Consider the following 15,699-nt stretch of genomic DNA (forward strand, 5'->3'; position numbering starts at 1 on the left):
CTGGACTGTAGTACCAGCGCTCACCAACGGGTGTACTCCGGCAGTGTGGAACAGACAGCACCTGCAGCGATCAGCTGTTACGTGAGGGTAATCAGTAGTCTTATAAAGACCCAGCAAGCCCTAACATGCTTGTCTCAGTATCACACTCTCTTCATGTAACCTGAACCTTTGGACCTGAACCTTTGGACCTGAACCTTTGGACCTGAACCTTTGGACCTGAACCTGTACTTTGTATTTTCCTGACTTGTCCCTTCCTGATTCTTAGCCCATCCTGGACCCGTCCCTCTTGTATCCTGCTACCTTGATCCCTGCTCTGCAGCCCATCCATCCGTCCTTACACTTCTACTGTTTTCCCGGTGTTTGACCTCGGCCTGGCTTTCGTTGACGTCACTGGTAGTCCCATTTATTATATATATATATTACTTGTTATGGTTGGTAGTGCACTGTTTGTTTTCATTTTCCTTTTTATTTATAATAAACACGTTTGTTATTGCATTCACATGCGTTTGGGTTTCCTCTGTGCAGTCCACACAGTCTGGTCTAATCACTCCCTGACAGAAACTAAGAGCCCAATATCTTCACCCTTCATGGCAGGTTCCTTTCACTTGAGGACCTTCAAGGACTGGGTACCCTTTTAATGTTTATGATCCACTCCCTTGGACCTGTACAGCACCCTGTAGGAAAGCCTTAGTGCTGTAGTGTCCAGGATTCCACTTTGCAGGGTCCAGTGCCGGAGGCCTCATTACAGGCAAAACCTTGCAGGATCTTCTTTGCTAGGCTTGGGTACCATTTATCTAAGCATATAGAGCCTGTGTCAAATAGATTGGTCAATCCCTTGATTCATTTAAGAACCGTTTGTGGGACCTGGAGCTCAGAGACCTCAAACAACCGTGCCACCCACCTTGCAGACACTGGTGAAAAACTGAAGTACTTCCTGTGTGGGTGGGGTTATATGGGGGATCACTTCCTGTCTAAAGACCTTTGGTCTACCAGTGTTTATTCACCTGGAGATGAAGTATAACCCAGAAGGAATGAATATTAGTCTAACTCTGTGTCCCATGATGTACAAAAAAGAAAATTGGGCTTTAGGTATTGATGGTGCCAGAACACTGTAACCCCTCACAGTTACTCTTGTTGGGAACAGGAACGGGCCCTGCTGTTAAATTATTATTTAAAAAATTGTAATTACATGCCCCTGTTAAACAGTGGCAGAAAAATTGGGCCTTGGGTGCTGGTGCCCTAAACCAAAAACATTGTTGGAAGTTAGCATCATCATGATTGAGTAGGAATAGGATAGGCAGCATAGGCAGTCTTCAGGGGATCCCAGATCCATAGCAAATTCAATCAGTTACATAAGCATCAGGTGCTTGATAGCTGCTGATCCAGGACTGATTCATTTTTATAAATGTGGGCCTATCGGAGTCTGTGGACAGGTGCATTCTTACATACCCTCCAGCAGCACTGAATGTGCGTTCAAGAAAGTATGCAGGATATAGGACAGACCAGTAGCTCATTTGCATATTGAGCAAGTTCTGGCCAGTGGTCCATCCTCAAGTCCTATAGTTTTGTCTATATTGTTGAGACCTGACAATTCATTACAGCCACGATCAGTTTTAAATGACTTTTTTCCTTTAGAAATGTCATTTTCCTGTGGTACTGTTCTTAACACCGGAAAACTGCGCCACTTTACAGGCATACTATAGACACCCTCAGGCATGATATTTAAAGGAATACTTCATTTTTATTGTTTCACTTTAAGTATTATTAAAATCACTGCTCCCAAAAAAACGGCCAGTTTTAAAACTTTTTTTTCATTGATACATGTCCCCTGGGGCAGGACCCAGGTCCCCAAACACTTTTTATGACAATAACTTGCATATAAGCCTTTAAAAATAGGATTGTTATAACAGCTTACCCATAAAATCCTTTTCTTTTGAGGTACATCACGGGACACAGAGACTCATTAATTAATGGTGGGTTATAGGGTATTACTAGGTGATTGGACACTGGCACACCCTAGACAGGAAGTTCAATCCCCCATATAACCCCTTCCCTTACTGGAGGTACCTCAGGTACCTCAGTTTTGTAGCAAAGCAATATAAGTGTATTAGAAGAAGGGAGGGACCTCTGTGTCCCGTGATGTACCTCAAAAGAAAATAATGTTACAGGTAAGCTGTTATAAAAATCTTATTTTCTTTCTTTCTCGTACATCATGGGATACAGAGACTCAGTAATTACTGATGGGATGTCCCAGAGCAATGCTATTTGAGGGGAGGGGAAATACACAAAGTAGGGTGTAATCAGGGTGTAATCAGACCAGAGGACCTTGTACCACTGGGGGCAGCAGACTACGCCCAAAGGCGATCTCCTCATGCCTTCTCACATCCACCTGATAAAATTTGGTGAATGTATGGACTGATGACCAGGTTGCGGCCTTACAGATTTGAGCCATGGAGGCCTGGTGATGCACTGCCCACAAAGCACTAATAGCCCTAGTGGAGCGTGCCTTGATCTGAAAAGGCAGAACTTTTTGCTTCAAACCATAATCTTAAACAATCACTTGTCAAATCCACTTAGCAATGGTAGATTTCGATGCTGCCTGTCCTCTATTAGGACCTTCTGGCAATACAAGCAAAACATCAGTTTTGCGAACCTGAGCAGTCGCTTCTAGATAGGCTTTGACTGCTCTCACTACATCCAAAGAATGTAGTGACTTTTCTTCCGTAGAACAGGGATTTGGAAAAAAGGAAAGCAGAACAATATCTTGGTTTAGATGAAAACCAGAGACCACCTTCGGTAGAAAACTAGGATGAGGGCGTAACACCACTCTATCCTTGTGCATTATTAGATAGGGCTCTTTACAAGAGAGGGCCGCTAACTCTGATTCTCTTCGGGCAGAAGAAATGGCCACCAGAAAAATTGAATTTCCTTGTCAACAGAACTAAGGGAATTTGACGTATCGGTTCAAAAGGCTGCTTCTCTAAAGCTGACAGAATCAAATTCAGATCCCAGGGGTTTAGAGGCGCCTTAACTGAAGGATTAAGGCGCGTTACCCCTTGTATAAAGCTTCGGACCAAAGAATGCGAAGCAAGAGGACGTTGAAACAGAATTGATAAGGCTGAGAATTGGTCCTTGATGGTACTCAAGGCCAGCTTCATCTCTAACCCCATTTGCAGAAATTTGAGGATTCTGCTTATGACATATTTTCTGGGGTGTCAGCCCCTGGATTCACACCAGGAGACATACCCTTTCCGGACTCTATGAGAAATCATTCTGGAAGCTGGTTTTCTTGCATTAATCAAGGTAGAGATCACAGGGCCTGAAAGCCCACGATTCTTCAGATTGTGCGTTTCAATAGCCAAACTGTTAAATTTTGTGTTTGTAAGGTAGGATGGAATACTGGTCCCTGGGATAGCAGGTCTGGACGTGACGGTAGGGTCCAAGGAAAGCCTACCGTTATCTTCACTATTTCTGCATACCAAGCTCTTCCGGGCCACGCTGGGGCCACCAGAAGCACCGACTTCTTTTCCTGCCTGATCCTGCAAAGAAGGCATGGCAGCAGCAGAATAGGAGGGAATGCATAAATCAGAGAGAACTGATGCCACCGAGTTACCAATGCATCCGTCCCACATGCAAGAGGATCCCTCGTTCTTGACACAAAGTTACCGACCTTGTTGTTGAACCTGGACGCAAAGAGATCTACATCCGGAACCCCCCATCTCTGGCATATGGCCAAGAAGACGTCAGGGTGAAGAGACCATTCCCCTGGGACTAACTGCTGGTGACTCAAGTAGTCCGCCTGCCAGTTTTCTACCCCTGGAATGAAGATTGCCGATATGCATGGCACGTGTTTTTCTGCCCAGATTAAGATCTGGTTTACTTCTCCCTGAGCTGGATGACTCTTGGTGCCTCCTTGGTGATTGACATAAGCCACTGCTGTGGCATTGTCAGACTGGATGCTGACAGGGCAACCCTGCAACCTGAATGTCTGTGCTTTTAGGGCTAGATACGCAGCCCAGATCTCCAGAATGTTGATGGGTAAGGTCCTCTCGGTCTTGGACCATCTCCTTTGGACAGTGGACTGTTCCAGAACTGCCCCCCAACCCGAAAGACCGGCATCTGTTATCACTTTCCAGGTAACTGGTAAAAAAAAAGGACTTTCCTTTTTGCAGATTTTCGGGTATCAACCCCCAGCTGAGGCTCTAATGCATTGTAGGAGACAGATGCATCGGAAAATCTAACGCCTGAACCTTTTTGTTCCAGCCAGACATACCAGACATGCCAGATACTGTTTTGCAACAGCCTTGAATGAAACTGAGCATAGGGAACTGCTTCGAATGAAGCCACCATCTTCCCCAGCAACATCGTACAAAGACGAATACAAGGACCCTTCTTTGCCTGGCCCCTGACTACCTGAATCAGCTCTTTTATAGCACTAATCTTTGCTTGGGGTAAAAATACCCTCTGCTGGGCTGTATCTATGACCAGACCCAAATACTCTAGTCTTCTTACTCTAAGTTGAGGACCCAACCTAAGTATTCCAGGTAGTTGATTGTGGTGACCAAACTTTGGTCCAAGTGGGTTACCGACCGGTCTATCTAGGTAGGTCATCTAGGTATGCTATTGTTGTTATACCTTGGGCCCTTAAACTGGCCAGAGGAGGGGCCAAGATCTTTGAAAGCACCCGAGGTGCAGTAGCTAGCCCGAAAGGCAGAGCTACAAACTGAAAGTGGCGTTTTCTACTTTGAAACACAGGTACTTTTGATTAGCAGGGAAAATAGGTACATGCAGGTAGGCATCCTTGATGTCTATTGATGCCAGAAGTTCTCCTCCTTGCAGGATGGAGACTACCGATTTGATAAATTCCATGCGAAAGGATCAAATCTTTAGAAATCAGTTTAGATCTTTGAGATCTAGAATGGGTCTGACATCTCCGTTTGGCTTTGGTACCGTGAAAAGGTTTGAATAAAACCACATTCCCTGCTCTTGCGTGGATACCACCATGATAACTTTTTGTGACAATAGTTGCTCCAACACTAGAAAGAGAGACTCCTTTTTCTATGGGTACATTTGATCTGAGGAAACGAGGAGAAGGGGATTCTCGGAACTCTAGTTTATAACCTAGAGTTAATGTGGAGACCACCCATTTGTCCTGAAATTTAGAACTTTAGTAGTCTTCCCCCCACTCAAGCGAGCGGAGGCGCCCCTTCATGAGGAGGTCTTAGTGTTTTGTTTCCAAGACCTTCTCCCCCCAGGGCTTCCTTTGTCCCTTTGCCATCATGACTGCCTGGAGACGGATGCCCCTGGCACTGGAGAAAGAGCCCGTATAAAGGAGGGACATTTACTCCTTTTCTTGACCAATAAAAGGGTGCTTTTGCCACTAGAGATCCTTTGGATATAATTGTCCAAATCCTCTCCAAACTATTTTGCACCACAAAAGGGAAACCCAGCCAGGAGTTTCTTACATGGTGATTCGGCTGACCAATTTTTCAACCATAGGATTCTACGCATATGTACCAGCCCAAGCATGAGGCGAGAGGCCTGGAGGATAGAATCTCTGATAGCATCAACAGCGAAACACAAAGCTACTGGTACGTTGGCCAACCCTGAGCCTGCTGTTCAGGTAAAGCTTTGAGCACCTGTTTAACACGGTCTCTCAAATATTGACAGGCTCCCATTGCTACCACTGCAGGTTGAGCTACTGAACCTGTCAAGGAGAAAATGTTTTTTAATAGGAATTCCAATTTTTTATCAATTGAATCCCTAAGCATCTGAGCGTTGTCAACAGGACAAGTCAGGCTTTTATTTACGGAGGATATGGCGCCGGTATACCCCACATTTTTCCTCCATAGGATAAAGTGTTGAAAACTTTTAAGGAGGAAAAAAAAAAAAAGTTTATCAGGGTGATCCCACTCAGAATAATAAGCTTTTCCAGTAAACTATGAAAAAGAAAGGCATGCGCAGTTTGAGGAGGCTTCAGTGAACCCAGAGAAGTGGGTTCTTTACTCAGGTACGGGAAACTTAAATGTGGAGCGGACCAATCCAGCAAGAATTACCAAGACTCAGGCCGGTGCTTAAAGGGGTTGTAAAGGTAAATGTTTTTTCACCTTAATGCATTCTATGCATTAAGATGAAAAAACATCTGACAATACTGGCCCCCCCAGCCCCCCCGTTATACTTACCTGACCCCTCGAAAGTCCCATGCTTGTCCCCGACATCCTCTTCATCAATCAGCCTGGTCACTGATTGGTTACAGTGGATGGATTGAAAGCAGCGCAGCCATTGGCTCACGCTGCTGTCAATCACATCCAATGACGCTGCACGCTGGGGGGCGGGGCTGAGTGATATAGCAAGTGGCTATAGCCGCCGGCTGTATCACGGGAGCATGCCCGCAAGCACTTTACATCATGCGAGGGAGCTCACATGAAGTTGTGGAGTCCTTGCGGGGGGAAGCCGAGACAGCCGCCGAGGGACCCCAGAAAACCAGGTTCGGGGCCACTCTGTGCAAAATGAGATGCACAGTGGAGGCAAGTATAACATGTTTGTTATTTAAAAAACAAAAAACAAAATTCTTTTACAACCCCTTTAAGTAAATGCTGCCTGGGAATGCCCGTGTCCCACACTCACATACGCATGTCAGCTCTGTCTCCCTCCATAGGCTGTGTGCACCTGAAAGAGAGTACACTTTAAAGCCTTTGTGCCTAGCGCTCCGCCCCGCTCCTCATTATTTTTCAAAAACGAGCGTTTCACGCACGAGCCGAGGCTCTAATTTCTGCTGACAAGCATGGAGGGGAGACAGGGACGAAGGAGAGGGAGTGGTGGATGTAAAGCCGCTGTAATGGTGGCGGTGCTGTGGTATGTTACCGCTCTCAGCCCAGGCCTGCCTCAGCCCCCTAATCCGTGGAGGGATATTCCCAAGAAGAGAAAAAACCCCCTTACCCTCATTTTTCCTGGAGCATGGCTGGAGGAGCATAGAGCGTGGACACTAAGCAGACAGAACAGTCATGAAAGGTATGTGGCAGCCCCTGGTGGTGACTTTTAGGTATAGCATACATTTACTTTAAAGGAGAAACCTACTAGATTTAGAAAAATTCTTGAGGCATCTCACTTACCTTATCCAGCTGCAGGGTTTGCGTAACAGACCCAATCTTCACCTCTCACGGTGGGCTCCGTTAGGAAAAAATCTTCAGAGACTGGGGCCCCCTTGAATAGGGGGATCCGCAGTTCTGGCCCCGTAAAGCACCCGCCAGGGATATGGCTGAAAAAAACAAATACTGGGTCCCGGGGTCCAGCTCTCTAAAAAGAGAAGCATTACAGGTAAAACCTTGTTTCGTGGCTAGCCCCAGTGAGGATATTCCAGCAGAGCTCAGCACAGCACATCTTCACTTGTGACCAACACCTGGAGAAGACACTGGCGAAAAAACTGAGGTACCTCCAATAAGGGGAGGGGTTATATGGGGGATTGAACTTCCTGTCTAGGGTGTGCCAGTGTCCAATCACCTAGTGATACCCTATAGCCCATCAGTAATTACTGAGTCTCTGTGTCCTGTGATGTACGAGAAAGAAATTAGCACTTTTGATTTTTCATGTCCGTGTCCCATAGACTTTAACAGTGTTTGTGTGTTCTTACGAATTTTTAGCCTGTTCAGATGTTCTGGTGCGAACGAAACCGGGGGGGGGGGGGGGGGTGTTTGGCTAATCCTTAGACTAGATACGCTGCACCACCAAATTCAGGATGTGCGCTAAACATGGAACATGGGTCAAGTGTCCCCGTTGGAGGGCTGGTGCCATGGTCGCATACAACCATTCCTGCCTGAAGCTGGCATGGCATCAACCACCTCTTAGCCTGCCCCTGCAGAGCTGACAGAACCTCTGCCCCAGTGTGGCTCCTGTCCCCTAGGCAGACCAACTCAAATGGCATCTTTTTGCATGACTGCTTGGTAGCCCCTTGAGTGCTTAGGGAGCACTGCTGACGTACAAGACATACATGATATCTCCATTACGAATGCTAGTTATATCTCTGGCTCATACTTGATTCCGAGCATGCATGGAATTTTGTACACACGATCGGAAAGTTCGACAACAAACATTTGTTGGTGGAAAATTTGAGAACCTGCTAGCTAACATTTCTTGGGGGAAAGTCCGACAACAAATGTTCGATGGAGCATAAACACGGTCGGACTTTCCACCAACAAGCTTACATCCAACATATGTTGTCGGAAAATCCGATCATGTGTACAGGGCATTAGAGTCACTGACCAAAAACAAATATGTATATTGAGAAAATCAGATAAGAGTCATACGTTTTGATCTGCTTATTTGTTTCACAGTAGTGACTTAAGGTATTGAAACAAAAAGGTTAGCATATCATCAAAAACGATCAATTTTTAGATGCAGTGTTCAGCAATGGCTCTTGTCAAGGCTACTTTAGGATGCCATGCTTAGGATGCTTTCTTAGAATAATCAGTTTGTAATACAGCTGACCAAAGTAATAATTCTTCAGATTAAAACTTAGAACTAAACAAGAAGCAATTCTTTTATTGACAATGAACCCCGTTAATAAAATGATGCATGTTACCAGAGGCATTTATTGGGAACAAACATTCATTCATTCGATGACACATGAATAAATGATTGGAAATGATCACAACATATATACAGAAAAATATTTGATGCTGCATGTGCAAAAGCTACAATGAACAAAGATGAAAAGGAGGATAGAGATATTTTTGTTTGCTTACCACTGACAATACGGTACCAAACTCGTCCATTCTCCCCTTCGTCTGCATCGCTAGCTTCCAGCTGGAAAGAAAAGATAAAAAACTGAAAATGCCCACCATTTAACCTTGAAAGGAAGCAAAAATAAATAACTACAAAAACAAATTTAATGTTCTTTTACTTTTAAATAACACAATGAATGTGACTTTAAACTAAATGGAAGTAAAATTGCCATATCTTAACAGTTAAGCCAATAAATATTCTATTAAGGCCTGATAAATCAAGTATATGCTAGAGGAAATATTTTTTGTTGTGCTTAGCAAAAGCTTTCATCTCTCATTTTTACAGTCCTGGTTTTAAAACAAATAAAGGAAGTTAAATAATTGTTATAGGCAATAAGGAAAAAAAAAAACATTGTGCCATGCTTTTCATGTGCACAATGTTTAAAGTCATGGGAAGCTTTGACTTTATATATGCACTTCTGCCAAGTTTTGGGTTAGGGTTTCTTAATAGTATTTTGTAGTGTCCCAGTCTGTCTGAGTTATGTGTAGCTGTACACTTCCATTACCTTGTGGTTGGCAATCACATACACATATCATGGATCTAATATAAGGTGGGAGTCAGGCCAAAAGTAAACCGGGGAAAATATGGTGGGCAAGAACACCACAAAAAAAAAAAAAAAAAAAGAGTTCATGTTTGGACCATGCAATGTTGGGTTATTTGGAAAAACAGAGCACAATTCGCAGATTTGGCACCACATCCACAGACATATGAGAAGAACAAAAATATGGAAAAAAAATGAATTTGAAAAAAAAGAAGGTGCCATTCTTAACCCCAAGAAAGTGAATACTAATAAATTACTAGTTAATTTACTTTCACCTCCTTCCTGCCAAGGCCAATTTTCAGATTTCAGTGCTGTCACAGTTTGAATGACAATTGCGCTGTCATGCAACACTGTAACCAAAATTTTTATCATTTTTTTTTTTAGAAAGATAGAGCTTTCTTTTGGTGGTATTTACTTACCATTGTTTTTTTTTTTTTTTTTTGTTTGGCTAAACAAACGAAAAAAGACCAACAATTTTGAAAAACAACGTTTTTCTGTGTTTCTGTTAAAAAAAATTCTTAATAAGTAATTTTTCTTCTTCACTGATGTGTGCTGATGAGGCTGCACTGATGGACATGGATAGGCTGCATTAATGGGCACTGATAGACTGGGCACTGATGGGATGGCACTGATTGGCAGCACTTATGGGCAACACTGATGGGCACAGATTGGCTGCACTCATGGGCCCTATTGAGGCTGCACTGATAAGAAGTGTAGATGTCCCTTATGTGGATTTGCCAGTTATTGGCTCTCCTCTCTTCATGTGCTGGCAGCGTGAGGGGAGAATTACCAATAACCGGCAAATTCTGTTTACACTGTGATCCACTGTGATTGGACACAGCTGGCACATGGTAAAGAGCTGCTGTAATTGGACCTTTACCCTGAACTGTCATCAGATCACAGATCTGTGCGAATGCGTGCCCCAGGGGGCACGCAGGAAGCGCAATCCCAGGAGGATGTCCTCCCGGCAATGTGAGCCTGTGCTGTAGGGGTCTTTCAGCTGTAGCGCGAGTGGGAGGTGGTTAAAATACAACTTTATTCCTTAGACATAACTATATCCATGAAAACATTTCAGTGCAATTACATGTTGCATGTAGGAGGCTCCCTAAGAAAGGCACTCATTCTGCTAAACCATAGCCCATAGGTATAGATATAGAGAATGATGTTCAAAATACATATATCATAATACCTAAATCTTGGCCACATTGCAGAAAACAATTAGGTGCTGGTCTCTATGCACTTTGCCGTTAACTGGCTTCCTAAGGAGACCATATATATGACCAAGATCTGGTGACGCTAAAATGCATTGAACGAGCACATAGTAAAAATGGCTTGTAGGAATCGCAGAAGGGCAAAGAAAAACACTGTTCCAGTAGATAGACATCATATGAGACAGTATCTTCATAAGTAAACCATCCTCTCTTGAAGGCCAAACGTCAACCAGCACAAAGTATACTTGCAAGATTTCAAAATATGTTAGCCAGCCCAACGGCATGCCTCCATGACCCCCTCATGCAGGTCATGGATGCATGCTGTTGGACTGGCACTAAAATGTTTATGGATCTGGTTATGTAGCGCTGGCTCCTGACGAGCATGCACTACATGTTTTTCGAAATTAACATTCCTGAAACCACAGTTGGGTTTTAGGGCCAATTTTACCAAATTATGATTTCAGTACCAGTCCACCTGGGTTTCACTGGGTTCTCCTTGGCCGCAGGTGTCGCTGTCACCACTGGCAAGTGGTAGAACGCAGTTTAGCTGAGTGTATTGAGTGCCACATTTTCTCAGAACCAGCCCAGTGGGTGTGTTCTCCTGCTGTGCACTCTGGGAGGTGGTATTTAAGGTGCTGGCATCATGTGTTATGGGGTTCTGTGCCAGAGGATTTTCTGTCTGTTTGGTTCTGGTCCTTCTGACCAGCCCCCATGGCCCTCCCGGCCTGGGGTGTGGTTCCATGCATTTCCAAGTCTCGGGGCTGGATAGCCCGAGGCGAAGCAACTGCAGGGACAGGCCTGAATGGATGTCAAGGCCTGTTGATTCAAGGGTGGTCCAGTGCTGTCTCATCTAAGGAGAGGCCCAGCAACTGGAGAAGCATGCAGGGGAGGACTCTTAAGGAGAAGGCTATGCTCAAGGTTGGCTTCTCTGAAGGAGCCTGGAGACTCAGCTGAAGGACACTTCATGGATCCACACTCATATGGTATCGCCGGACCGGCTGAGAGATACTGCTACCGTGTGATAGCTCTAAAAGTTTGTCTATGTCCCTCAGTTACGCTCAAGTCTGTGGCAGAGACTTTTCCTTAAGTATTTTATGCTCAAGTCTGTGGCAGAGACTTTACTTTACTTTACTTAACACCCTACTGGCTGCTAGGCCTAGTGAGAGGAGGTCTATCCGGGGGTTGTGAAAATCCAGCTGTGAAACGGTTATTCTCTGGATTCTTTCTATAAAGACTTTCCATTTTTGACAGTCCAAAGTACCTGAACTTCCTCCTAACCCTCTACCCTAAACTGAGACATCTTGTTTATATTTCAAAATAATTAACCCAAAAGAAGTTCTAGTGTCAGTTTCTGCATTTCTTTGGGCCATCTACCATGGGAAACCCTAGACAGAAACAAGGTCAAGAAGGTAAAGGTAAGCCCAATAAAACCAGCAGCGCCTTCAGGGGTCAGTGCTACAGTTATGTCTAAGGAATTTTTGTAAATGAATAAAATTAACTTTGTATTTTAAATTAACCGAGAATTCACTTTCTTGGGGTTAAGAATGGCACCCTTGAAATCCTTTCCCTCCCCCCCCCTTTTTTTTTTTTGCTCGTATTTTGGATCCACTCAATTGTCTGGGTAAGTAGCATTGCAAAAGATTGTATTGGCTTTTACAAAGAGGTTTATTTGAAATTCCTTTTTGAAGAGACCTTAGGTCAAATACAGACTTTGGGTCCGTTTACTCAGAATGCTGCCCAGGAAAGCACTGAGAGCAGTCGTATGTTTACCTGTCATCTAGAAAATGCCCTCTCTGAGTCTTACTGGCATACTTCTAAAAACTATTACCGGCTTTCAATTGTGGTCAGGGATCGGTCATGTGAGGCAGATGCTGCTCGGATAGAAGTAGCCAATCCTTGCCTTGGGCTTACATTTATTTTCTTAGGATAACTGATAAACACATTTTGGACCCGACACACTTTAGGAGGGAACAAATGAACAACTCATGGTTAGCCCAAATGGAATGCTTGTGGACTGGAGAAAGCTTTCATAGTTTCATAGTTTCATAGTTTGTAAGGTTGAATAAAGACACCAGTCCATCCAGTTCAACCTGAGTGAGTGTCTACAATTGTCCCTATCCCTGTACATTGCACGCTCACATCAGTCCCTACCCTCAAGGAGCCCACAATCCAAGGTCCTCATTCATATACTGGGGCCAATTTTGGACAGAAGCCAATTAACCTACCTGCATGTCTTTGATTTGATTGCGCTTAAGTAAAGATAGGAGCCACATGTAGACCCATTTTCTCACTCATAGGTGGACATATTTGGAGCCTTCAGGGCTGTACAGTTATTAGTAGTAGCATATAAACCAAATGTGTATTGGACGGAAATACATATAAAACATTTTGGATTATAAAATATGTCTGGAGAAAAAATTAGATGAACTGTCCCATGAGAGAGATGTGAATACAGAACATTTTTGTAAATAAAAATTACTGCCAAGTGCAGTCAAGTGGAGAGACAGAATATTAGATTAAAAACATTTTGTTCAAACAAAGAAGTCAGACATCTTCCAAGTATTTGAATTTGTGGTTGTCTTATAGAACATGTAAAACCCAACACTTCATGTTCCTGATATGCGCCTGCTGTACCGTATATTTAAAATATGTGAATTGCACTAACTACTATACAAATACCACTCTTAAACACATATATATATATATATATATATATAAAACATGAATAGATTCTTACTGACATGTCTCGCTGTGCCACCTAATCATAATATTAACTCTATGAAAACATCACTTAAACAAAGTACCTTACAATATACTTTACGATATTGCCAGTGACTGATCACCAAAAAGTGCAAGTGCCATAAATCAAGAAAATTTTTAATAAAAAATAAAAAAAATACTAAAGAAAATGCTGAAAGAATGCTTTTGCAAATTGTTGCTCTCAGTCCATAGGAAATCAACATAAAAAGTTTATGCCACAGTACAATAGATGTCCTCAGTGAGTGATCACTTTAGTGCAATAATGGCTTTCCTTTCCAGTGTTAAGTGCTTCTATATCCACCATTAAAACGTGACTCCACCGCCACCTAGTGTAATGACCACTCACCAGATAAACCAAAATGTACGCCTTTGGTTCATTTAGGATAACCACTTCATTAAAAGATGGACCCCCCAGCAGCCTTTCCGAGCAGTGTATTAATGCCTCTTGCTCTATTGTTTCTCATAAAGACATATGGATAGCCATCATAGTGTAGTATAAAACTATTATTTATTTAAAAAGGTTAAAAAACATACAGTTAAACTCGCATGCTTCAGTACCCATAAGCCGATGTTCTGTCCAAAAATGTCCACCTATCGAATAGTGTCCGCTGTGTACTGCGCAGGTTCAGCGCTTGCGCAGTACGGAGCACAAGGATATTTGGAAAAACGCCGAAGATGAACGGCGCCTGCGCCGTGAGTCCAGGTGCAAGCCCCACCATCCAAGTGGACATAGGGCTGCACATATTAGAGTGCCCCTCCCTCGCGGGCTCACTTCGCTCGCCACATTTCGGGCACGGCCTCGCTTCGCTCAGCTATTTTTATTCTAACTCTGTGTCCACTTGGGTGGTGGGGCTTGAACCTGGACTCATGGCGCAGGCGCTGTTCATCTTTGGACATTTTCGGAATCTGCTTGTCCTGTGTACTGCGCATGCGTAGTACACAGTGGAGACTATCCAACGGGGGACACTATTTGACATGACACCGGCACCAAGCTAACCTAGCCGTGTATATAGAGAAGGGAATCTCGATCTGTCTCCTAATCTGTCCCTGTAAGTGTGTGGCACTTGCACTTTTTGGTGATCAGTCACTGGCAATATCGTAAAGTATTTTGTAAGGTACTTTGTTTAAGTGATGACGTTTTCATAGAGTTAATATTATGATTAGGTGGCACAGCTAGACACGTCATTAAGAATCTATTCATGTTTTATATATATATATATATATATATATATATATATATATATATATATATATATATATATATATATATATATATATATATATATATATATATATTGTGAGGGGTTAGCTCGGCAGCGGGTGTGTGTGACCCCCTGGATGGGTTCACAACACAAAGTCAGGCACAGCAGACAGCGGTGTAGGTTCAAAAAACAAAAGATCCAGTTTATTTAGGCTACATGCAGTGATACATATAACAGCCAAACAAAATAAAACAAGAAAATAAATCCTGGTCAGCTTGACCTCTAACTACACACGTAGACTCCCTGTCTAACAACTGGGTGCAGCCTTGTGCTGCCCCAGTCCCTGTCTCTATTGTAGGGGTTTGCCACACAGGCGTTAACTCACCGCACAGAACAGATCTCAGACTCCCCAGTCTATACACACAAAACTGGTTCCAGGATGGAGCATCTCCCTAAGCATGCTGGGGTTTTTTGTAGAGGTCTTAATGAGCCCACTTACTTCAGCTGGGCTCATTAACTCTTCCCCTCTAATTGTAAAAGTCTGCATAAAGCCTGAATCTAGGACACACATATTTACCATCCTGGATACAACCAGGTGACTTTACCTGCCTGCTGCCACATACCCCCCCCTCTTGTTTCAACCTTGGGTTTGTAACACCAGCAGTCAGACACGCATGTATCCGAGACAAAGCATCCACATTCCCCATTTTAACACCAGGGCGATGCTTAACTGTAAAGTTAAATTCCTGTAGGGCCAGGAACCACCTATTTACCCTTCTATTGGTCTCCTTGTTCTGAGCCATCCACTTTAAAGGAGCGTGATCAGTCACCAGGTCAAAGTGCCTACCTAGCAGATAGTACCGAAGGGAATCTAGAGCCCACTTCACTGCTAAACATTGCTTCTCAATCGTGGAGTAATTTACCTCATGGGACTTTAACTTCCTGCTGAGGTAAATGACTGGGTGCTCTTCCCCGTTCCAGACCTGGGATAACACTGCTCCTAACCCAACGTCTGATGCATCAGTTTGTACAACAAAGTCCTTAGAGAAGTCTGGTGAGTACAACACTGGCTGGCTACATAAGGCTGTTTTTAAGGACTGAAATGCTTCCTCAGCCTCTGGGGACCATTTAACCATAACCGACTCTTTCCCTTTTGTCAGGTTGGTGAGGGGCACAGCCTGAGAAGCAAAATGGGGAATGAATC

At 43.6% G+C, this 15,699-nt stretch overlaps 1 protein-coding gene across 2 annotated transcripts in view; it reads right to left on the bottom strand.

Annotated features, from left to right (window-relative positions):
* CDH23 (cadherin related 23) overlaps positions 1–15,699 on the bottom strand; it is a 1,769,196-nt gene that overhangs the window by 355,207 nt on the left and 1,398,290 nt on the right. For both annotated transcript variants that reach the window (XM_077454574.1, XM_077454575.1), the window contains exon 28: positions 8,742–8,802. In XM_077454574.1, coding sequence (XP_077310700.1) covers positions 8,742–8,802 — 61 coding nt within the window. The remainder of the gene's footprint in view (positions 1–8,741; positions 8,803–15,699) is intronic.

This window comes from Lithobates pipiens, unplaced genomic scaffold (assembly GCF_037356315.1).
Source record: "Lithobates pipiens isolate NorthernLeopardFrog02 unplaced genomic scaffold, aLitPip1_a1.2 Scaffold_25, whole genome shotgun sequence".
Lineage (NCBI taxonomy): Eukaryota > Metazoa > Chordata > Amphibia > Anura > Ranidae > Lithobates > Lithobates pipiens.